The sequence below is a fragment of the Mandrillus leucophaeus genome, unplaced genomic scaffold, assembly GCF_000951045.1.
Source record: "Mandrillus leucophaeus isolate KB7577 unplaced genomic scaffold, Mleu.le_1.0 Scaffold527, whole genome shotgun sequence".
Lineage (NCBI taxonomy): Eukaryota > Metazoa > Chordata > Mammalia > Primates > Cercopithecidae > Mandrillus > Mandrillus leucophaeus.
This window is the reverse complement of record NW_012105664.1, coordinates 948,206-972,137: the sequence shown is the minus strand read 5'-3', so window position 1 is coordinate 972,137 and position 23,932 is coordinate 948,206. Positions and strand designations below refer to the sequence as shown.

Genomic DNA, 23,932 nt, shown 5'->3' with positions numbered 1-23,932 from the left:
AACCCTGGCTGACATCTGACTGCAGTGGCATAAGAAACCCTGAGTCAGAACCACCCTGCAAAGCCCAAATTCTTGACCCACCAAGTGAAAGAGAATAAATGGCGATTGTTGTGTTTGAACTCCCATGTTTTGGGGTAATCAGTTCCAAGGCAATAAATAACTAATGTACTATTCATCCGAGCAGAGGCCTAGCTGCACTGAGGAAGCCAGATGATAGCTGGGGAAGTGTTCCAGATGAAACAGGGCACGCAGGAGCCTCCAGGCAGAAGTGAACCTGCTGTGCCTGAGAGACAGCCAATGTGATGTTGTGGCTGGAGTGGAGCAAGGGGAACAATAACAGGGAGTGACTGGGCATATTAGGCCGGGTCACACAGGCCAGGCAGCTAGGAGCCCATGGTTTGGGGGCTGTAAGCTGGGGGAAGGGCATGGTGATTTGCTCTGATTTACATATTTTAACAATCCTCTGTATACACAAAATAACTAAAAGCAGGGTCTCAAAAGAGATATCTGCGCACTGATTCACAGTAGCCAAGAGGTGGATACAACCCAAGTGTCCATCAAGAGATGAATGGGTAGGCTGGGCGGTGGCTCACATCTGTAATCCCAGCACTGTAGGAGGCCGAGGTGAGTGGATCACTTGAGGTCAGGAGTTTGAGACCACCCTGGCCAACGTGGTGAAACTCCATCTCTAGTAAAAATACAAAAACTAGCTGGGCATGGTGGCAGGCGCCTGTAGTCCCAGCGACTCAGGAGGCTGAGGCAGGAGGATCACTTGAACCCGGGAGGTGGAGGTTGCAATGAGCCAAGATCATGCCACTGCACTCAAGCCTGGGCGATGGAGTGAGACTGCATCTCGGAAAAAAAAAAAAAAAAAAAGCAGGTGAAAGGATACACAAAATGTGGCCTTATTCAGCCTTAAAAAGGAAGGAAATTCTGACCCATTCTACAGCAAAGGTGAACCTTGAGGACACCATGCAAAGTGAAATAGTCTAGTTACAAAAAGACACATACTGCGGGACTCCACCTATGCAGGGTATCTAAAGTAATCAAACTCATAGAAACAGAAGACTGGATGGTGGCTGCCAGGCACCTGGGGGAGGAGGGAATGGGGAATTAGTGTTCCATGGGGACAGAGGTTCCGTCTGGGAAGATGAAAAAGTTCTAGAGATCGACGGTGGTGACAGATGCACAGCAACGCGAATGCACTTAATGCCACTGACCTGTTTACCTAAAACGATTAAAACGGTAATCACACCTGTAACCTCAGCACTGTGCAAGGCCAAAGCAGGAGGATCACTTGAGGCCAGGAGTTCAAGACCAGCCTGGGCAACATAGTGAGACCCTGTCTGTACAAAAAAAAAAAAAAGTAAAAAAGTTAGCTGGGATTGGTGGCACGTGTCTGTAGTCCTAGCTACTTGGGAGGCTGAGGTGGGATCCCTTGAGCCCTGGAGGTAGAGGTGGCAGTGAGCTATGATCACGCCACTGTACTCCAGCCTTAGTGACAGAGCAGACTGTCTCAAAAGAAAAGTTACACTTTTCGTGTATTTTGCCATAATTTACAAAACAAACCTTCTGGTAGCTGTGTGTAAGTTGACTGGTCGGGGGCTTGACTGGAGGCAGGGAGACCATGAGGAGGCCACTTTCATGGTCCAGGTGAGAGGCCTGAACCAGGACAAAGGTGCTTCTCCCTCCCACAGCTCTGAGGTGGGGAGGAGGGGTGGATTCTGGATGAAGTTTGAGGATGCACCAAAGGACTTGCCGGAGGATTGGCTGTGGGGCCTGAGAGAAAGGGAAGGGCTCTGGCCTGGGGGTAGGGAAGGAGGGAGGAAAACTGAGTTCTACTCTGTCCATGCTGAGTTTGAGATGTCTGGGGTCATCCAAATCTGAGCTCTGGGACTGCCTGACCAATAGAACATCGTGCTAGGCTCAGGCCTCACAGAGCCAGCAGCTCCCACTTGCTGTCTCTTGGGCTGCTCACTCTTGAAATCCAGTGAGTGAACACGCGTCTGGGAGATTCTGCCCTGGCCACTATCTGACTGCAACCACATGTGAGAGGCACAAGCCAGAACCACCTAGCTGCGCCCAGCAAGCCCTCAGAACCAGGAGCACGCAGGGTAACATGGCGGCAGCGGCTGCTGCTTTAAGCCACTGAGTTTTGGAGTGATCCACTGTATAGCAATAGAAAAATGAAACACATAGGTAACCAAGTTGTTGAGGATTGGTTCAGGAGACATGATTTTTTTCCCCAGTCACTTACGTTCTACTGAGTAAAGATGTCTCCTTTTGACACCTTAAGCTAATTCTCTAACTTTTCAGCCCCTTCCGGTTATCAGAATGGCACCATTCCTGTATTTAAGGCTGAGTCACGTTTCTTTGATAACTTAGCTTTCATCCCGACTGAAAAACATGGGTCTCGCCAACACCGAATTTGAAAGGCAGCTGAGACCTCAGTGGTCTGGAGACGACAAGAAGGATGCCATCGTAGCCTGGATGTTGCTCGCTGCTGTTTCCCCACTCCTTTACCACCCCTGGAGAGGGACCCCCGGTGACTTTGTGGTGTGGCTTAGTCTGATCCACACATTATGAACAGAAGCGATGTGTGCTTCCTCCAGGCCAGGGCATTTAATTGCTGGTGCAAGTACCGCCTACCCTTGTATCCTCTTCCGTCCTAGGCCTAGCACAGAGGCCGTGAGTCTGTGGATTGTATCCTCTTCCCCTGCCACGAGACTGTGGATTCCCACACTGGAATGGGGACTCCTCCACCAGCCGGGGTCCCTGGTGACTGTACGGAGTGGAGCCCACCCCTGCCAATCCAGCCGAGACACAGAGCGCAAGTGGGAAATAAACTTGGTTGTCTGACCCCTGAGATTCAGGGGATTGTTCGTTTCAGTCGCATAACCTCACTAGTCCTGATGAACACAATAATATCAAAAGTTACTGGTTTTTGAGCTGAGGTGAGTGTGGGAACGTGCCATGTGGCCAGCAAGGGCCAAGCATTCCAGGCAGTGGGAACAGCGTGTTTAAGCTAAGGCCTTCAGTGGGAGTGAGCGGGGTGTGTCCAGAAAAATCAGAGCAGTTGGTGGTCCCTTTTCTTTGTTCCCAGTACTAGTGGGAATTGGACCTCTAGGGTTTTTTGGGGAGATTTGGGGCCAGCTCCCTGCCTTGGGAGCAAGGTGAAGGGAGAGCTGGCCCCAAATCTCCCCAGAAAAATCCTAGAGGCCCAGAGAGCCAAATCCTCTCACATGCATTGTCAGACCATGCGTGCAGGAGTACTCGGCTCTCTGCTCCCCGGCTGTACCATCTCTCGGTCCAGCTGAGACCCCTAGGCCATGGCGCAGATGTGGGGGGATCCAGCATGCTGCACTGTGAGGGGCTCATGCCCCACAGCTCCCCTGGGCAATGGCTCTGTGCTGCCACGCCCCATGTCATTTCCTCCCCTCTGGCCCCCCTGCCCAGTGCAGCCCCTCCATGGTCATCTGGACACCCATTTCTGTAACTGTCAGCTACTGGGAGCTGGAGCCCTTCACCCCAGTTCTCCTGTTCTCTGCTCCAATAGCCCAGGGTCAGCCACCTGGGCGCAAAACACCCATCTCCCTTTGCATGCCCCTCAAATTTCAAGGGAGACCTCTGGGCTCCCCTTAGCTCCAGCCACCTGGCCTGTCCTGTCCTGCATGGTGGTGATCTACAGCCTCCACCTACCTGGTCCCACCTCACAACGGGGGTTAGTGGTAGAAAGGGCTGAATGGGGACTAGAACTTAGAACAGGAGAGCCCGAAGCCTTTTGTCAACAGCGCCAAACCTTGGTGCTGCTTAAGTCCTTTAAGGAGCTAGAAGTGATTCAATATCCCTGGTATCCAGATCAGTGGTGGCAGCCTGGGCCTGTGGGCCACCGCCAGCCCTGACCCTGACCGTATCCAGATCAGCGGTGGCAGCCTGGGCCTGTGGGCCACCGCCACCACCAGCCCTGACCCTGACCTGCTGCTTAGCCTACCGGTCCCCAGAGGCCTGCAGCCAAGAGGCACCACTTCCCACTCCCATAAAAGCCAAGCAGGGGCAGGGCACGGTGGCTCACGCCTGTAATCCCAGCACTTTGGGAGGCCCAGGCCGGCGGATCACAAGGTCAGGAGATCGAGACCATTCTGGCTAACATGGTGAAACCCCGTCTCTACTAAAAATACAAAAAAAATCAGCCAGGCGTGGTGGCGGGCGCCTGTAGTCCCAGCTACTCGGGAGGCTGAGGCAGGAGAATGGCGTGAACTCGGGAGGCGGAGCTTGTAGTGAGCTGAGATCGCGCCACTGCACTCCAGCCTGGGCGACAGAGCGAGACTCCGTCTCAAAACAAACAAACAAACAAAACACAAAAAACAAACAAAAAAGTCAAGGACAGCTCTCCTGAGCCTGTCAGGAGCCCCAGCAGAGGAAAGCTGCACTGGGCTGGCGAGGGCTGGATCCGTGCTTTCCTGCCTCAGTGTCCCTTTGTGCCCACAGAGGCCCTGAGACGCTCCAGCACTTGACAGGAAACCACCAGGCACACTCTCTGGCCTCACGATCCCGCTCCAGGAATCCACCCAAAGGAAACGGCATCCCAGTATCAAGGTGTCTAGAAATGTGAAGGGCAGAAACGTGAAACCACCCAAGCATCCCTTGGCTGGGGATGTGTCACATAAATCATGGGACACCTGTCAGATGGACAACTCTGTGCAGCACGAATCAGGAAAGTATCTGGTTTGAAGGGACATGACAAGTGTAGCTGCAGTCTGCAAGGAGCCATGCAGAGTAAGGGCGTCTTCCTCCCGACCTTTGGCTCCTCTTCCTCATGGCCCCAACGTGGCTGCTGGGCTTCCGGCAGGAAGCAGGAGAGATCAAAGGGCAAACCCAGTGGCTTTTCTCAATGGCCAGAGACAGGTCACACCCCGAATTACGGGAGGCTGAAGGTGTAGTTTTAACTGGCCCGGGACACATGGGGGGCTCAGAGGTGAGAGAGAGGGTAGGGCGGAGAGCTACAGAATGAGCTCTGAGTTCGTTTTAAGTAGAAGCAAACAAGAGGTGCAGCAGCAGGCAGAAATGGCTAAAACCACGCCTGCAGTAGGCATGGCTGTGTACACACAGGCCTGCAATACAAATAACCCCTCTGGGAGTGAAGCTGGGAGAGGAAGAAATTCGTCTTTTTTTTTTTTTTTTTTTTTTTGAGACGGAGTTTCACTCTTGTTGCCCAGGCTGGAGTGCAATGGCACCATCTCAGCTCACTGCAACCTCCGCCTCCCAGCTTCAAGCAATTCTCCTGTTTCAGCCTCCCAAGGAGCTGGGATTACAGGAGCACGCCTCCATGCCCAGCTAATCTTTGTACTTTTAGTAGAGACGTGGTTTCATCACATTGGTCAGGCTGGTTTCACACTCCTTACCTCAGGTGATCCACCCGCCTCGGCCTCACAAAGTGCTGGGATTACAGGTGTGAGCCACCGTGCCCGACCAAAATTAATCACCTTTTATAAAATTGCTTTGACAAGTGATTGGGTTAAAGGTGACTGTGATGCTTGAACCCCGGAGGCGGAGGTTGCAGCGAGCCAAGATCGCGCCACTGCACTCCAGCCTGGGCGACAGAGTAAGTCCTTGTCTCAGAAAAAAAAAAAAAAAAAAAAAAAAGGTGACTGTGATGGTTGTGAAGTGTGTCTGCCAATTGTCTTCTCACCAGTCAGTACTCTTCCCACCTAGCAGGGAGTCCAACTCTCCACCCCTTGATTAGAAGGCCCACTCCACTCCCAGTGAACAGACACAGCATGACTTCTGAGGCCGGGACCTGAAAGGCAAAATGACCTCCACCTGGTGCTCACATTGCAACTCCACCTTGAACACTGGCTGCCATGTTGTGAGGAAGCCCAGGCCACGAGGCTGCCACATGGGGGTGCTATGGCTGTGAAATAAAATCTTAAGCCCCACTGACTGACTGAATGGACCTGTTTTGGCCAAGGAGACCTGGCCGTGACTAAGACACGTCAGTCACGCCACAGTACACTCCTTCCTCACTAATCAATACCAGATTTTTTTCTTCAGAGTTGAACAAAAACTAGTCCTGAAAACAAACAAAAAAAGGGAAGTCTCCTCTGCAGACTCTAACATCAACCAACCTTTATATTTTTCAGTATCAGATATAATGATGTAGTTTTACTTCATACCCCTCATCTGCACTTTTACAGACAACAGATGCAGAACCATCCATGGGTCCTTCCTTGGAAGCTTCCTTCCTGTGGAGGAAGATGTTGAGGTAGCCATCTGTAGTTGCTGAAAAGAAGTTTATTGCTATTTTCTTATGTTATTATACAAAACTAGATTGGCTTAAAACATTTCCCAGTCTCTTTAAAGGAATACTAGTTAGTGGGAGGCCACAGCTGGTCAATTACCCTCAGTAGTAGTTTCAAGTAGTCCATAACTATAAAACTCGTTACAGCCAGGATGTGTCGGAACAGAACACTCCCGCTGGGGTCCTCAGCCTTGGATGTCAGCTCGGCCCCCCAAGGGGTCCCTACACCTGGAAGCTGATTCCACTCATTAGTCTCGAGCCGGACGCATGTGGAGTTCACGTGGAGTTGCAGCTGACTGGCTGGTGGGGTGAGTCTGGCCTCCCATTGTGGAGCATGGGCGCCAGCCTCACTGCACGGTCACCCTAGGGCATATGCTGCGGGCTTTTGTGGCATTCCTGTGGCCAGCCCAGAGGCAGGCAGGGGCTGTCTGGGGTTCGCCATATGCACCATCACCTGGGCTTGGGGCGAGCTGGAGGAGCCACTGAGGCTCAGAGCTCTGGGGATCCCAGGGTCCTTGTCCACGCTGCAGGTCACACTGGCCAGCTTGCTGGTGCTCTCAACATGGTCTCTGTGGAGAGAGGAGGCATGAGTTGGCAAAAGAGTGTAGATAGGGTTTAACCCCCAACTCCATACCTTCCCAGGTACCCAGGCCCTGGGCCTTCAGTGGGCCTGGGGCAACTGTCGACCTGAGCACTGAGGAGCTCGCTTCCTCCTGCCAGGAGCTGCCCTGCACCCTAAGGTGCACAGAGGCCATTCCATCTCCCTGCTGGGCCCTGTTGGCAAGTGGGTCCTTCATCCACATAACCAGGGTGTGGCCCAGGAGTCAGACACTCGCCCCTCTAAGGTGTGGGAAGGGACTTCCTGGGATTCATTCAGAGTGTGCAGAAACCACCAGAAACCCAGCTGCCTGGCCAGGGCCTGGGACGTCCCAGGCAGAGGAGGGATGCTGGGGAGAAGGAGGTCAAGGGGAAGACGTCTTCCCTCCTGCCAGGCCTGCCTCTTTGGTGGCCAGGAGCTGGATCACCCACCTGCTCCACCCTCAGTCCTCTCGTGGCTCTCCCACGCCCCAGACAAAAACCAAGCCATTCCCCAGGCTGACCAGACCTTGGCCCTGCCCCATCTCCAGCTTCCACGCACACTGGCCTCTGCTCCATGTGGGCTGCCTGGCGGCTCCCACCTCCAGCCGTTTGCCCTTTCCTCCTCTCAGAGGCTGTCTCTCTCCCCTCCCAAAGCAGGCTCTCTTAGTCCTTTCACTTCCGGCATCACCTCTTCCAGGAAGCCTTCCTGGACCACAGCTCCCACCCACAACTAATTCTCAGAAAAACTCTAGTAAGTAGTAGGAAATAAGAAATGATCTGCTTATGCAATGAGTAAGTTAAAGAATCAATAACTGGTGGAGACAAAAGGGAGCTTCAGGGAGCCAGGAGCCAGACTGACTTCACCCAGCCTCTTTGACTGGTTGTGTGGGAGTCTATACAGGTTTCTTAATCTGACGGTTCTTCACCTGGAAAATGGGATAAAAGTAGTACCCACCCCTAGGTGAAGAGAGTTAATATTTGAAAGAGTTCAGAACAGTGCCTGTCACATTGCAACTTCTGAGAAGTACTTATGAAATAAAAACAAGGTCAAGAGGCAAACCTCACCTTGCTCAAGGAAATTTACCATCTATGGAGGTGGCCTGGGCCCTGCCTGAGGGGTGGGCAGTCCCAGAACAGGCAGATCCCGAGGATCCTGCCTGGCAGCCCGGGGCCCAGGGCTGGGGACTCAGGGAACTCTGCCTCCATTGGCTGCGAAGTCCTGGGCAGGACCTGGCTTCTCTGAGTCCCCACGAAGCTGGACTGAGTGCTCGAGGTCCCCATGTGTGCGAGAGCTCTGGGAAAGGCCTCTGCCCGAAGCGTGCCCCTCCCAACCCCCCTCAGCCTCACCACCACTTCCTGCCTCTTGAGCTGACTATCAGAGTCCCCCAAGCTGGCCGCCTCCAGCCTCTCACAGCCCTGTCAGGGTGCCTCCCTCCCGCCCTGGCTGTCTCACTCCCCTGGGAGGTGAACACAGCTCTGTACACAGATCTGTGGTCACTCTTGGACGGGACGCGCACGTCCGACCACATACTGCGCAAGTTCCTGCAGTGGAAGAGACAGTGTCTGTGGCGCTGGGACCAGGCAGACGTGTGGCCCCAAACGGCACCCCTGGGAGCCCCTCTGGCCAGCAAAGCCCCTGCAGCAGCAGCAGCAGTTGTGGCTGCCATCATCCCGGACACCATGTTGCCTTGAGAGGCAATTATTCCTTCCCCCATTCCACTTTTCCCAGTTATGACACAGGATGATGTGGTCTCAGTAATGGGGAGTGGGATCACAGGTGGGGCAATGGAGGAGCTCTGAAACTGGCTTTGGATATCTCACTACCCAAAAGGAAAGGCATTAGCCACCATGGCCCCAACAAAACTAAAATAAAAAGGAAAGGGGGCCAGGCATGGTGGCTCACACCTGTAATCCCAGCACTTTGGGATTACGCTTTGGGAGGCTGAGACGGGTGGATTGCTTGAGACCAGGAGTTTGAGACCATCCTGGCCAACATGGTGAAACTCCATCTCTACTAAAAATACAAAAATTAGTCGGATATGCTGGCACACGCCTGTAGTCCCAGCTACTCAGGAGGCTGAGGCAGGAGAATTGCTTGAACCCAGGAAGCGGAGGTTATAGTGAGCCGAGATAGCACTACTGCACTCCAGCCTGGGCGACATAGTGAGACTGTCTTAAAAAAAAAAAAAAGAGGAGCTGGGCATGGTGGCTCACGCCTGTAATCCCAGCACTCTGGGAGGCTGAGGTGGGCGGACCATGAGGTCAGGAGATGGAGACTATCCTGGCTAACACGGTGAAACCCTGTCTATACTAAAAATACAAAATATTAGCCGGGCGTGGTGGCGGGTGCCTTTGGTCCCAGCTACTCGGGAGGCTGAGCAGAAGAATGGTGTGAATACGGGAGGTGGAACTTGCAGTGAGCCGAGATCGCACCACTGCACTCCAGCCTGGGTGACAGAGCGAGACTCCAGCCTGGGCAACAGAGCGAGACTCCATCTCAAAAAAAAAAAAAAAAAGGAAAGAGGCCTAATAAATTTATAGCCAATCGATGGGTCAGGTGCCCTCCCACAACACATGGAACAAAACATTAGGAGGTAATTCAGCAGAGAAAATGAGAAAATGACTAATGCCAGCAATGGCACTGGTGAGCCAAGGCTGGAGAAAACATTCTTCCTCGACATTTATCAAAGAAATGCTGACGGAAACCACCCACACAACTTGTAGCTACTGTAAGAAACAAATGATAAACAAATGGTCAGCACTCAGTGATGATGCAGTTACCAGAAAAACATGGCCACACTCACTCGTACCAGAGCTCCCAGGGAAATAATGTGGTCATAAAATATTCAGAGTCCTAGGATCACCTCCAAGAGTTGTGGTCTTGAAAAGAAAAGCAGCACTAAGCAAAAAGACACTGACCACGCCTGGCCACTCAGCAGGGGACGGTCTAGCAGATGCTGGAAGCTTTGGAATAATGGGCTGCTGTAAGGAATGATAGCCTGGAGGCCTCAGACCACCATGGTGACCTCGAACGTGTTGCTAAGTGCAGAAGTCTCGATAGCAGCATTTCTGCTACATCCGTGTTGATGTAATACACACCTGAAGCACCAGGAAAGGAGACAGAAAGGTGAATTCCTTCCCTGCAGGTGTTGGCTAGACCCAGCATGGGGTGTGCAACCCAGGGCCGCACAGATCACCACCTCCTGTGCCTCAGTTTCCCTGTCTGCATAAGGTCGTAAGAGTGGCAACGACACTAACAGCCAGTATTCACTGAGCTCGCCCCTGGGCCTGGCGAGAGAGGCACACACCTGGACTCAGGTAACCTCAACAACTTGAAAGGGTGGGCGCTACTGCAATCCTCACTTTACACATGAGGACACCGAGGCATGGAGCTGTTACAGTCATACAGTGAGGCCATGAGGGCTGGGACCAAGTGCACTGCAGGCTTGAAAGGCCCCAGCGGGAGGGCCTGAAGGAAGGGAACACAAGCTCAATGATGTCGTCTCGATGGCTTCCCGGAGCCCGGCGTCTAAGCGCTGTTCTCCACCCAGAGAAACAGGGCTCCTGGAGCAGTGGCGAACCACGGAGCTGGGCACAGAAAGCACGAGATGGGCCTGGGACATCCTGTGCAAGGCAGGAAGCACTCACACACTGATGGGGGTGGATCAGAAGGACACAGGCCATGGCTTGGCACAGCTCCCACTGCCAAGAACAACTGGAGCCCACAAAAAGTGTGCTTGAAAATAATGCAGGGGAAGGGGCATGAATGAGGCGGCCTGGCTGAGCTGGTAACCGTGAGAACGGGAGGCAGGGACAGGAGATCCGTGACGATATTCTACTTTTGTGTATTTGTGAACTTTTCCCAAAATAAAAGTTTCAGAAAAGAATATTCATGAGTTCATGTGATGCTAAAACAACAAAACAAAATCGAAAGAAAAAAAGGGAAGAAAAAAACAGCTCATCCTCATCCTTGATAGAAGGAATGTCAGAAGTGCAACAGAATGAACAAAATCACCATTCTGTAATGCCCAAGGCAAGAGCAGATCTGGCAGGATCACCCTTGCACGCGGAGACCACGAGTCGGAGGAAGCTGAGACAGTGGAGGGACGCTTGCAGAGCCCCTTCCTCAGGCTCTGACAGTGGAGGGATCTGGGGGGCTTCGCCTCAGCCAAGAGACCCCATTCCATGTGGCGTCTTGGGGCGGCCTGGCCCATGTCTGTGATCTGCACACGCAGCCCTGTACCAGAAGTGCACAGCTGGCCCTGGTCACACAGAAACCCCAGACAGATCCAGACAGGACCTCTGCATGGGCCCACTGGCCTGGAGCCCTCAGAGGACTACACCATGAAAATCTGAAGGCCCATACCCATTGAAGGAGCCCAGAGACCTGGCAGCTGAGCGCTGCGTGTGATTATGGACCAAAGGGTAGGCACGCTCAATGCTGCTCACCACACTGAGACGTTCTCCACTCGACAGGCCACATGCAATCAATATTAGATTTCTGTTGGTTTTTATTTTTTTTGGGACGGAGTCTTGCTCTGTTGCCCAGGTTAGAGTGCAGTGGCGCAAACTTGGCTCACTGCAGCCTCCGCCTCCTGGGTTCAAGTGATTCTCCTGTCTCTGCCTCCTGAGTAGCCGGGATTAAAGCCACAGGCCACCACCCAGCTAATGTTTGTGTTTTTAGTAGAGATGGGATTTCACCATGTTGGCCTGGCGGTCTCGAACTCCTGACCTCAGGTGATCCTCCCACCTCAGCCTCCCATACTGCTGGGATTACAGGTGTGAGCCACCACGTCTGGCCAATCAGTATTAGATTTCTGGACTCAGAAAAAGAATGTCCTTGTATTGGTTCAGGGCAAAAAACAAAGTATGTGTGTATTAAGAGAGAGAGAAAGGAGAGGGAGAGAGCACGGGAGGGAAAGCAAGTGACTGAAGCTCAGTGCAGAGCCCCGCTGGGTGTGGGTGGAGGGAACACAGGTGTGTAGAAGCTTCAGCTTCCCTGGAGGATGGACCCTCCAGATGAAAACAATCTTGGGGGCAGTTCTGAGTCCTAGAATGTTCGTCAGGACAGAGGGCTGCAAGGACCCCCAGCCTCTTGTTTTAGAGATGGGAGTTAAGGTTCTGGGTGGGCCAGGTGTTCTCAGGCTCTCAGCGTGTGGGAGCAGCAGGCGGCCCGGGGCCTGACCCAGCTGGACCCCTTGTCCCCCAGCATGCCCCCCACCCAGACCCGGGCTCACGTGGTGAAGCTGTGGTTGTCGTGCGCCTGGCTGGACCTGCTCATGGGTTTGTTGAAGTGCTTGAGGCCAAGGTATGCGGCCTGCACTGTCTCCAAGTCCTCATCTCTCAGCTGGGACCACAGCTGGGCTGACCTGGAGGAGAGTTTGGGAGGAAGGACTCTGAGCATGCACGTGTGTCCCCGACAGCGGTGAAAACGGGCTCCATGTAGGCCCACGGCACCGTCTGCAGGACCAGCGCAGGCTGGCAAACCTCTCAAAGAGCTGGGCAGTGGATGTTTTAGGTGCGGTGAGACACATGATTTCTCCCACAGCTAAGCTCTGCCGCTGCAGCCCAAAAGCAGCCACACACCAGTAGACGATGAACATGGCTGTGTTCCAGTAAAACTTTACTCACAAATACAGGTGGTGGGAAGTTCTAGGGCTAGACAGTGCTAATGGCTGCACGACGTCGGGAACATACTTAACGCCACTAAACTGTAGACGTTAAAAAGGTAAGTCTGATGTATTGATATTTTACCACAATAAAAAATAAAAACAAAAAATAATAATAAATTACCACGGGGAAAAAACCTGACAGGGAGCTGGACTTCACTGGTGGGCTACAGCTAACCAGCCCTCCACCTGCAGTGACAGTGACTCCCCCTCAAGGTTTAGGGGGCGTGTGTGACAGCCCTGCAGGCCGTTAACACAGCAGAGTGCATACTGCATATGTGTGCAGGTTTAAGAATAAAACAATCCTAGCCTGGCCGCGGTGGCTCACGCCTGTAATCCCAGCACTTTGGGAGGCAGATCACCAGGTGGATCACCTGGTCAGGAGTTCGAAACCCATGGTGAAACTGGTTTCAACATGGTGAAAACCCATCTCCACGAAAAATACAAAAAATTAGCCAAGTGTGGTGGTGCATACCTGTAACCCCAGCTTCTAGGAAGGCTGAGGCAGGAGAATTGCTTGAACCCAGGAGGTGGAGGTTGTAGCAAGCTGAGATCACACCACTGCACTCCAGCCTGGGCGACAGAGTGAGACTCCGTCTCAAAAAAAAAAAAAAAAAAAAACAAAAAAAAAAACAATCCCCCATGAGCCCATGGCCTGGCCTAAGAGCAGGGCCTCGGAGGCCCACATGCTCCCCGGCTGTGATGCTGCCCATGGCTGCTGCATGGGCCAGGAGCAGCACTTGGTGAGATGCAGGCTCAGAGCAGTGGTAGGAACGGGTGCGTGCCCTGAGGGCAGTGCCGGGGTTCCCATGAAACACTCTGCCCTTTCCTCCTCCCATGGTGCCAAGAGGCGCCTCCCGGGAGGACCCTGAGACCATGAGGCCACCATACCTGTCGGAGCGCCGCTGCTTACTCTTCTTCATGCACTTGAGGAGGCAGCAGGTGAGGAAGGCCATGGACATAAGCAGGATGATGGCGCAGCTCACGATGGAGGCAATCACGGCCACCCTGAAGCCAAAGGTCTCGTGTGGTGGCACCACTGTGTGGGAGACAACCACAGCTCCTGGGCGAGGTTTGCCCAGATCTGCCTGGCCCAGGGGTTGGGGATCTCAGGGGTGGTAGGGGCAAGGCCTGGGTGTGTACAGGGCCCAGGCAGCCCTCAGTGAGCCCTGTTGCATGGTAAGGGGGTAGTGAGGTGCTGGGGGCTGAGGTAAGGATCTGTGCAAACTATATTTGGAGGTGGGGCTATCAGAGAAGACTCTCCCCAAGAAACAGGTATTTGAGCAGGGTGTGTAGGAGTATGCAGAGTGGCTAATTGAAGCGGGTATTTGATCAGGGTTTTGTAGGGTATGTAGGAGTATGCAGAGTGGCTAATTGAAGGGGGTATTTGAGCAGGGTTTTAGGGTGTGTAGGAGTTTGCAGAGCGGCCAGTTAGAGGAGCTCTGGCAGAGAGTTCAGAGTGATGGCCTACGTGGCTCCTACCCAGTGGAGTCCTGCCTGAGGAATGAAGGAAGGGCAGGCCACAGAGAGGAGGTGACAACACCCTCTGAGGAGGCCTTGCCCAGTCCATGGTCTGGGTTCTCACAATGCCCCAAGGTGGCAACATTCTTCAGGGGGCCTATATTCCTTCTCAGGTTACTTTCCAGGAAGGCCCAAAATACTATGTATCTGCTGTGTGACCTCAGCTATGCTCCAAACACTAGTTCCATCAGATTCTACTGGATGTTCTGGCTAAAAAAGGCCCCAGAATCCTAATTTGAGCAATACCATGTACTCCCCTAGTAGGGGCCACGGCCCTGTCCCCTGGTCCCCATTTCCCATGCTCCCTAGTGGATGCTGGCCACCCAGAATGGAGACTACATTTCCCAGTGGTCACAGGACCATGTTCTGGCCAGTGGAGGATAAGAAGTGATGTGGGACAACTTCTAAGAACCTTCCCTGAGATACTGGGGCCTGCCCTTTGGCCCTGGGGCCCCTCACCCCATAACAGCTGCCTGGAACACAGCTGCTGCCACCTTGAATCATGAGGCTGAGGGCATGCCCAGCAGAGCCATGCCAGGGAATGGGCCTGGCTCCCACTGCCATGGAGCCCACACAGGCCTGCCTGCCCACCCTGAAGGTTGAGCTCCATCATAGTTAATCCTAGCATTTTGGGTTTTCTGCCTCTCAAAATCTAATCCTAACACTCGCATTCTCAGAGAATCACCAGCATGTGAACATTTGAAAGATTCTGAGAAGTCCCGCAGCATAAAAACCCAGAAGCGGCCAAACTATATTTTGACTCTGAGCCCTTTTCATGCACAAAACACATGAACATAATACACATGGCTTCATTCTGGACGTGCCATTCTGGGCACTGAAAAGGGACTACCTTGTGGACCCTCCAACACCTTTACAACAAATACAACCAGAAAACCATCTCCTCCCACAGACTGGGAGCTCCAGGGCCAGGCACATCGTGACCTTCCGTGTTGCCAGTACTTAGCATTCCTGATACATGAAATATCCTATTAAAGTTTGCCATGTCCACGTGTACATGAATGAATGAATGAATGAATGAATGAATGAACATAGTTTCCTGCTTAACAGATGAAAACGTGCTGGCTCAGAGAGTTTGCGCAGCCTCTTGGCAGTGAGGGGCTAAGTCAGTAGCAGAGCCAGGATTGGAGGCCCACTGCTAGGCTTCGGGTCCACGCTGCCAACATGGCAGTGGGAGGGTTGAGGGCCACCAGCTGGCTGCTGATATGTAAGCAGGCTGTCAGTGTTGGGAACGGGATCCTACACACTGGCCCAGCCCTTGTGAGTAGACACCCATGCCATCCCCACCCGCACCATCCCCACCCGTGCCATCCCCACCCGCGCCATCCCCACCTGCACCATCCCCATGACAGGATTTGGGGCCATCCCCCACCCCCAAAGCTACTGAGCTGAGAGAGGGGTCCTTACGTTTGCACACTGGAGACCCCGAAGACCACTCAGCGATGCTCCCCTTCCAGGTGCAGGTGAGGAGCCCAGACCCCACCATCTGGTGGTTGGAGGGGCAGTGGAACATGAGCACGGTCCCCACGGAAGCACCATCGCCACGAAGGACTTGGAAGGTGGCTTGCGGGGGTAGCCGCAGCTGAGCGCAGGTGCCTGGGGAGAGAGGCAGGTGTGAGGCATGGGGGGTGGGCACGCAGGGCGGGGCTGGGCAGGACCCTGGAGGGAGGAGCTGGCACAGCATTGGGGAGCACAGGGGCAGGATGCGGCTCCAAAGGCCATTGGATGCTCTAGAGGTCACATGGGGTCATCCAGACCCAGGGACAATGCAGAGCTGGATCCCTCCAGGAAGTACACTGTAGACGTTGAGGATTGGAGCGTTAAAAAAAAGAAACACATGTTAGAAGACAATAAAAGCAAATATACCTTCCCTGAGACACTGAGGCACGGCCTTTGATTATGACCTAAACACAGTTCCAAAGGCAGAAATCAGAACAAAAAAAAACAAGAGGGACAGAGAGAGAGCAACAGATTTGACTGCATACAAAGCAGAAAGCGAAAGCTTCTGAGGCTCCCTGATAATGGAAAACAACCAACTCAGGTGAAAAATTCGGGAAAGGATATTTGGAAAGCACAGGACAAAGGTTGGTGCGACAGTCTTAATTTATAAAGAGGTCTTACACATCAATGAAAACTGAATTTTCCGTTTTAAAAAAAAAAAACAACAAGTTCTAATGTGTGAACAAGCAATTCGCAAGGACACCAATGGCCCACAGTCATGAAAAATGCAGACCCACAGGCAACTGAGGAAATGCTGATTCAAGGGAGAGCTCATTTTTCCTGCATCAGTGAGGTGAAGGCAAAAAGAAAACAATGTGCAAGTTGGCAGGGCCTGGGAAGCCCTGTACCCGGGCTGGGGCACAGATCCAACCTTTCTGCAGAGCGTTTGGTAAATTCGTTAAGCACCCTATGTTGCATATGCACCCTCAGCCACAGGAAATAAGAATCTGCTGGCCGGGCGCAGTGGCTAACGCTTGTAATCCCAGCACTTTGGGAGGCCGAGGCGGGTGGATCACGAGGTCAGGAGATTGAGACCAGCCTGTCCAACATGGTGAAACCCCATCTCTACTAAAAATACAAAAATTAGCTGGGTGTAGTGGTGCATGCCTGTAATCCCAGCTACTTGGGAGGCTGAGGTGGGAGAAATGCTTGAACCAGGGAGTCGGAGGTTGCAGTGAGCCAAGATCACACCACTGCACTCCTGCACTCCAGCCTGGCGACAGAGCAAGACTCCATCTCAAAAAAAAAAAAAAAAAAAAAAAAAAAAAAGAAGAAAGAAAGAAAAAGAAAAAAAGAAAGAATCTGCTGCCAAGATTATGGGGAAGCCCGCCTCAGAACCATACGTAATAGAGAAAGGCTGAAACAACCCACGTCTCCCGCAGAAGGGAATGATTCCCTCACCCAGGTCCATCCAGACGGTAAAATACCAGGGAGCACTTACAGTGATGTTCTTATTTTTTTTGTTGTTGTTTTTTTTTTTTTGAGACGGAGTCTCGCCCTGTCGCCCAGGCTGAAATGTGCAATGGCGCGATCTCAGCTCACAACAACCTCCGCCTCCCGGGTTCAAGCGATTCTCTTGCCTCACCCTCCCGAGTAGCTGGGATTACAGGAGTGTGCGACCACGCCTGGCTAATTTTCTGTATTTTTAGTAGAGACAGGGTTTCGCCATGTTGGCCAAGCTGGTCTCGAACTCCTAACCTCGTGATCTGCCCGCCGTGGCCTCCCAAAGTGCCGGGATTACAGACATGAGCCACCATGCCTGGCCAGTGATGTTCTTATATAAGGACACAGAGATGCTCTGGATGCAGCAGCAATCAAGAATTTTTATAAAATTCTAATGACGACAACAGCTGGGACTGAGAAGATTACTGTGGCTAGACGCCGTTGCACCTGCCTTACATGTGCCATCATCTATCGGCACAGCAGCCTACCCAAGGAGAACCATCATTATCCCCATCGACAGATGAGCAAACCGGGCAGAGGGTCTTACAACACTTTCTGCAGTCACACAGCTCTTATGCTGAGGGAAGACTTAGAACCAGACAAGGAGGCTCTGGTCTAACTTCACACACATTCATATACACACACAATGTATATGAGTTGTCGTGCTATGCATGTATCAGCAGCTGGTTACTTTTCACAGCAGTGAAGTGTTCCATTGTGCAGATGGGCCTCAGTGTGTGTCCCTGTTCCCCGCATCTGAGTTGCCTCTGGGTTTCAAGGATGTTCAGTGAAACTGCTAAAGACATCCTCGAGCAGGTCTCCTGGTGTCCAGATGCAAGAGGCTCTTCCTCCTGCTTATCTGGTATGTCCTGATTTTTGGGCATTGACAGTGGACCGCTGGTGCATCACAGGTAAAGAACAGGGACAGGCTGGGTGTGGTGGCTCATGCCTGTAATCCCAGCACTTTGGGAGGCCGAGGCGGGCAGATCACAAGGTCAGGAGATTGAGACCATCCTGGCTAACACGGTGAAACCCAGTCTCTACTAAAAACACAAAAATAATTAGCTGGGTGTGGTGGCGGGTGCCTGTAGTCCCAGCTACTTGGGAGGCTGAGGCAGGAGAATGGCATGAACCCAGGAAGCGGAGCTTGCGATGAGCTGAGATTGCGCCACTGCATTCCAGCCTGGACAACAGAGTGAGACTCCGTCTCAAATTAAAAAAAAAAAAAAGAACAGGGACAGCAGGCCGTGCTGATTCATGGCATGTGCAGAGGCAGAGACTGACCGGAGACAGCAGTGGTGAAGGGCCACCTAAACATCTCTGTGTCTGTCTCCCTCTGCACAGGCAGAGCCTGACACCCAGAGATGGGGGTGACGGTGGGGACAAAAACTGGGGCATGCAGAGTCTGAGGGACTTCAATATTCCACACTGACCTGCTATGACCTTCCCCTGTCCTCTGTGTGCTGTGTCTCCAGCCAGGACCGTGCCCCGGGTGCCAGGCATGGAAGTCCCACTGCCCACCGAGCCTGAGATGAGACCTAGCCAAGCTTCTGAGCTCCCCAAACCTGCTCACCATGTGGCTTCTCCTATTATAAGTTCAATTTAAATCAGCAGTCCCTCCATCCTTCAGTTGCTTGGGCCCCAAACCTTGAAACCTACTTTCTCAATCCACAACCAATTTGCCAGCAAACTCTGTGGACTCTAATTTTAAAATGTTTACCAAAGACATCTGAGGTAGGCTGCATACCATCCCCCAGATTTATTCACGTCCGCCCAGGAACAGTCACGTGGGCTGGCTGTGTGCCCAGGCAAGGTCTGCATCTGCAAGACCTATCACTCCATTTCTTATCCCACATCTGAATTCACAAGCCCATCTAGGGGGAAACTGAGGCTCAGAGAAGTCACACCACCCCTTGCCCCAGCCATGTGTGCCACGGCTATTAATGGGCATCAGCAGAGCTGGGCTTCAGGCCAGGCCCGGAAATCTGGTCTGGGATCTGGCAAAAGTGGAGGTTACCAGAGGCTCTGTGCCATGGCAGTGACAGTAAAGGATGGCATTTGGCTGTAGCTGGCCAGGTCACATTGACCTACTCCCCAGCAGCACCCGGTGGTCCCCCTGCCCCCTGGCCTCTGTGTCACTGAGGACCCCAGGGCCTTAACAAGCTGAGATGCTGAGGGTGAGAGTGTGGAGGCAGGGGTGGCCCTCAGCAGGGGTTGAGGCAGACATGCCCCACCACTTTGGGAAGGTCAGGCTACACAGATTCTGCCCTGACGACACTTGCTAGTAAGGGAGGAAGAGGTGTGGGAGGGGCTTATGGTTTGTGTACTTTTCTGGGATGGATGCGGGAGGGACTGATCTAACACAAACACCACTGGGGGCCTAATGGGTGCTGTACTTCGTTATAGCCCTATGAGGAGGGTGGTCTACCCCTAGCTTACAGATGGGGAAACTGAGGCACAGCAAAGCTCAGTGACATGCCCAAGGTCACTCAGTGGGAATGTGGTAGGGATGGAACTGGGACCCAGCACACTGTGTCAGGAGCCCCACCTGATGGCCAAGCCCAGGGGGTAGCATCTGCCCATCTCACCTCATCCTGGGCAGCTTCCACTCTAGTTCCCACTCCTGGCTGTGGATGCCTCTAGTAACCCTTCTCCCCATTCCAGAGTTGCAGCTGGAAATGTGATCACCACTGAAAACTACATTTCCCAACCTGCCCTCCAGGGAGCTGTCACATGACTGAACCTGGCCAATGAGGTGTGAGCATAGATGCTGTGCCAATTCTGCATTGGGGAGTGTGATGGTTAATACTGAGTGTCAACTTGGTTGAACGGAAAGATGCAAGTATCGTCCCTGGGTGTGTCTGTGAGGGTGTTGCCAAAGGAGATTAACATTTGAGTTGGTGGACTGGGAGAAGCAGACCCACCCTTAATCTGGTGGGCACTATCTAATCAGCTGCCAGTGAGGCTAGACTAAAAGCAGGCAGAGGAACATGGAAGGACTAGACTGGCTCAATCTTCTGGCCTCCATCTTTCTCCCATGTTGGATGCTTCCTGCCCTTGAACATCAGACTCTAAGTTCTTCAGCTTTTGGATTCTTGGACTTATACCAGTGGCTTGCCAAGGGCTCTCGGGCCTTCAGCCACAGACTGAAGGCTGCACTGTCTTCTCTACTTTTGAGGTTCTGGGACTCGGACTGGCTTCCTTGCTCCTCAGCGTGCAGGCAGCTTATTGTGGGACTTCACCTTGTTATCGTTTGAGTCACTACTCCTTAATAAACTCCCCTTTATATATACATCTATCCTATTAGTCCTGTCCCTCTAGAGAACCCTGACTAATACAGGGAGCAAAGATGGTGGACGTGTGAAGGGGCAGAGCAACCTCTCGGATCCTAAGAAGAGACAGAAAGAAACTCCAACTGGAGTTAGGCCACTGTTTTTTTGTGGATTTGTTAAGTGGACTGGCTCAAATCTGATACAAAGCTTCAGCAACACGTCTCAGCCCAGTGCCTTATTTAGCGCTTGGGATTCTGCCTGGCCCACTCGGGGCCCCAAGGTGACAATAACAAAAGTAGGAATATCAGCAGCAACAATAATAATAGAAGGAAGAATAATGCCCAGGCTGTACTCTGTGCTGAGCGCTTCAGCAGCTGTCGGGCGACAGTACATAAACGAACACATGAGGTCCAGCCTGTGGGGCTCCTAGGCCACCTCCACCACACGCATCTGGGGGCCCAGGCAAGGGAGCCTGCCCCGGCGTCAACGTCAGCACAGCTGTTGTGCCCACCTTGGACTGGAATATGGAGGAAATGAGGTGTCTGGAAGGCATCTGGAAGGTGGCTGTGCCTGGTACACATGAGGGCAGGAGCCATGTTGTCCTTGGAAGAGCTGCCTCCCCCATTCTGCAGCCCCAGAAACCATGGCTCAGGGACACTGAGGTCACATAGCCAGTTTGTGGTTCTGCCAGGGTCAACCGCAGCCACCTGGCTCTTCATCCCCGGGCTGTCCCCATCCTTTCTGCCCCTTCAGTATCTGGGGAAGGCCAGCCTCTGGCCTGGGCAGGGTCATTCTGACGGCTCCCTGTCTATGCATAGATCCTCAGCATTCGCACAGCTACTAACAATAACAATGCATGTATGGATGGAATATTTTGTTCAAGAGCACCCCGCATTCCTTATCTGCATTATTACAGATAAGGCTCAAAGAGGTGGACGCACCTGCCCAAATGCCCACTGATCGCAGGGAGGGAGCCACCACTAGATGCAGCATCTGAGATTCTTACATTTGTAACATATATGTAATAGGAGATTTGTATCTTCTCTACATAAACAGCACTTAGATATTCATAAGCCAATGACAAAAATCACAACAAAATGGGGAAGTTAGAAAAGAAAGACAAATGGCTCGGCCGGGCACGGTGGCTCATACCTGAGAATCCCAGCACTTTGGGAGGCCGAGGCAGTGGATCAATTGAGGTCAGGAGTTCAAGACTAGCCTGGCCAACATGGTGAAACCCCATCTTTACTAAAATACAAAAATTAACCGGGTGTGGGTGGCACATGTGTGCAATCCCAGCTACTTGAGAGGCTGAAGCAGGAGAATCGCCTGATCCCAGGAAGCAGAGGTTGCAGTGAGCCGAAATTGTACCACTGCACTCCAGCCTGGGCAACGAAGTGAGACTCCATCTCAAAAAAACAAAAACAAAAACAAAAACAAAAAAAAAGGAAGAAGTAAAACAATCTCCATTAGATGACATGATTTTGTATATATGTAGAAAAGCCTCAGAAATCCACTAAAAGCTATTATAAATAGAAATGAGTTCAGCAAGGTTGTAGAATACCAGGTCAACATACACAAGTCAAACGTATTTCTGTACAGCAGCAGGGAGCAAACTGAATATTAAGAAAAACATTTTATACAATAGCATCAAAAAGAATGTTACAAATTTAATAACAGAAGTGCAAAACATAACTCTGAAAACTACAAAACGTTGTTGAAAGAAATTAAAGACCTAAATAAATGGGAAAACATCCCATGCTCATGGATCAGGAGACTTAATATTGTTATGATGGCAACATATTATGGTAGTCCCTCCTTATCCTTGTTTTCACATTCCATGGTTTCAGTTACCGGTGGTGGTTCCACAATCAGAAAATAGTTACCTCACAACAGTTGTGCTTTGGGGCCATTATTAAGTAAAATGAGAGTTGCTTGAACACAAACACTGCAGTATCAGGGGATCTGATAACCCAGAGGGCTACTAAGTGACTCACAGCAATCCCAGGCGGGGTGGAGCAGGATGGGTGAGATTTCGTCAAAATACCCAGAGTGGCTCACAGTGTAAAACTTACAAATTATTTCTGGAATTTCCCATTCCATCACAAGGCCTATGTATTTCATCTCACTTCATCTCATCATGCAGGCATTTTATCATCTCACATCATCACAAGAAGGGTGAGTACCGTCTATTAAGATATTTAGAGAGAGAGAGAGACCACATTCACATTACTCTCATTACAATATATTGTTATAATTGGTATAACTTATTACGAGCTATCATTAATCTTTCACTGTGTTTAATTTATAAATTAAACTTATCATAGGTACATGTGTTTAGAAAAAAAAAGCAACATATATAGTATCTGAAGTTTCAGGCATGCACTGAGGGGTCTTGGAATGTATCTCCCTTGGATACATTGTATCTACTATATGCATTGTATCTACTATATTCATTGAATCTACTGCATTCATTGAATCTACTGTATTCGTTGAATCTACTGTATTCCTCAAACTGATATACAGATTCAACAAAATCTTTATCAGAATCCAGCTGCTTTCTTTCTAGAAATCAACAAGCTGATCCTAAAGCTCATATGGAAATGCAAAAGACCTAGAATAGCCGAAACACTCTTGAAAAAGAACAAAGTTGGAGGGTTCACACTTACCAAATTCAAAACTTATTACAAAGCTAGAGTAATCAAAACAGTGTGGTACTATCATAAGGACAGACATAAAGGCCAACAGAATAGAACTGAGAATGCAGAAGTAAACCCTTACATTTACAGTCAAATGATTTTCAACAAGGGTACCAAGATAATTAAATGGGAAAGGAATAGTTTTTCAACAAATTGATGCTGGGACAACTGAAGCCGGACCCCTAGCTCATACCATATACTAAAATTAAAATGAATCAAAGACCTAAAAGTAAGAGCTAAAACTATGAAACTCTTAGAAGAAAACAGAGGGGAAAATCTTTGTGAACTTTGGCAATGGTTTCTTAGGTCTAACACCAAAGACAAACACCAAAAGAAAAAGAAAAACAGGACTTCATCAAAATGAAAAATGTTTGTGCTTTAAAGGACACATTCAAACAGGACTTCATCAAAATGAAAAATGTTTGTGCTTTAAAGGACACATTCAATAAAGTGAAAAGACAACTTACCAATAGGGAGAAAATACTTGCAAATCATGTATCTGATAAGAGGCATGTGTCTAGAACATATAAAGAATTATTACAACTCAATTATAATAAGACGACAAAATTTTAAAATGGCCAAAGGATCTGAACAGACATTTCTCTGAAAAAGATAAGTTAGCAGCCAATAAGCACAAGAAGATTCTCAAAATTATTAACCTTCAGGGAAATACAAATCAAAACCACAAAGAAGTCTGTCAAAAAGACAGGCAATACCAAGGGTTGGCTGGGCGTGGTGGCTCACGCCTGTAATCCCAGGACTTTGGGAGGCCGAGGTAGGTGGATTACTTGAGGTTAGGAGTTTTGAGACCAGCCTGGCCAATAGGGTGAAACTCTGTCTCTACTCAAAATATGAAAATTAGCCAGGTGTGGTGGTGGACGCCTGTAATCCCAGCTACTTGGGAGGCTGAGGCAGGAGAATCACTTGAACCCA

General features: G+C 51.2%; 1 protein-coding gene across 6 annotated transcripts in view; it reads right to left on the bottom strand.

Annotated features, from left to right (window-relative positions):
- Nucleotides 1-6,269: 6,269 nt before the first annotated feature.
- The window catches only part of SUSD3 (sushi domain containing 3), a 26,079-nt gene continuing 8,416 nt past the window's right edge, over nucleotides 6,270-23,932 (bottom strand). The window contains exons 2-6 of one of the 6 annotated variants that reach the window (XM_011996864.1): nucleotides 22,376-22,489; nucleotides 15,493-15,681; nucleotides 13,438-13,585; nucleotides 12,115-12,246; nucleotides 6,270-6,867 (exon numbers count right to left, since the gene is read on the bottom strand). In XM_011996864.1, the coding sequence (XP_011852254.1) occupies nucleotides 6,657-6,867; nucleotides 12,115-12,246; nucleotides 13,438-13,585; nucleotides 15,493-15,681; nucleotides 22,376-22,424 (729 nt within the window). In that variant the 5' untranslated portion in view covers nucleotides 22,425-22,489 and the 3' untranslated portion in view covers nucleotides 6,270-6,656. The remainder of the gene's footprint in view (nucleotides 6,868-12,114; nucleotides 12,247-13,437; nucleotides 13,586-15,492; nucleotides 15,682-22,375; nucleotides 22,490-23,932) is intronic. The other 5 variants (XM_011996862.1, XM_011996861.1, XM_011996865.1 and 2 more) reach the window with 5 other exon arrangements.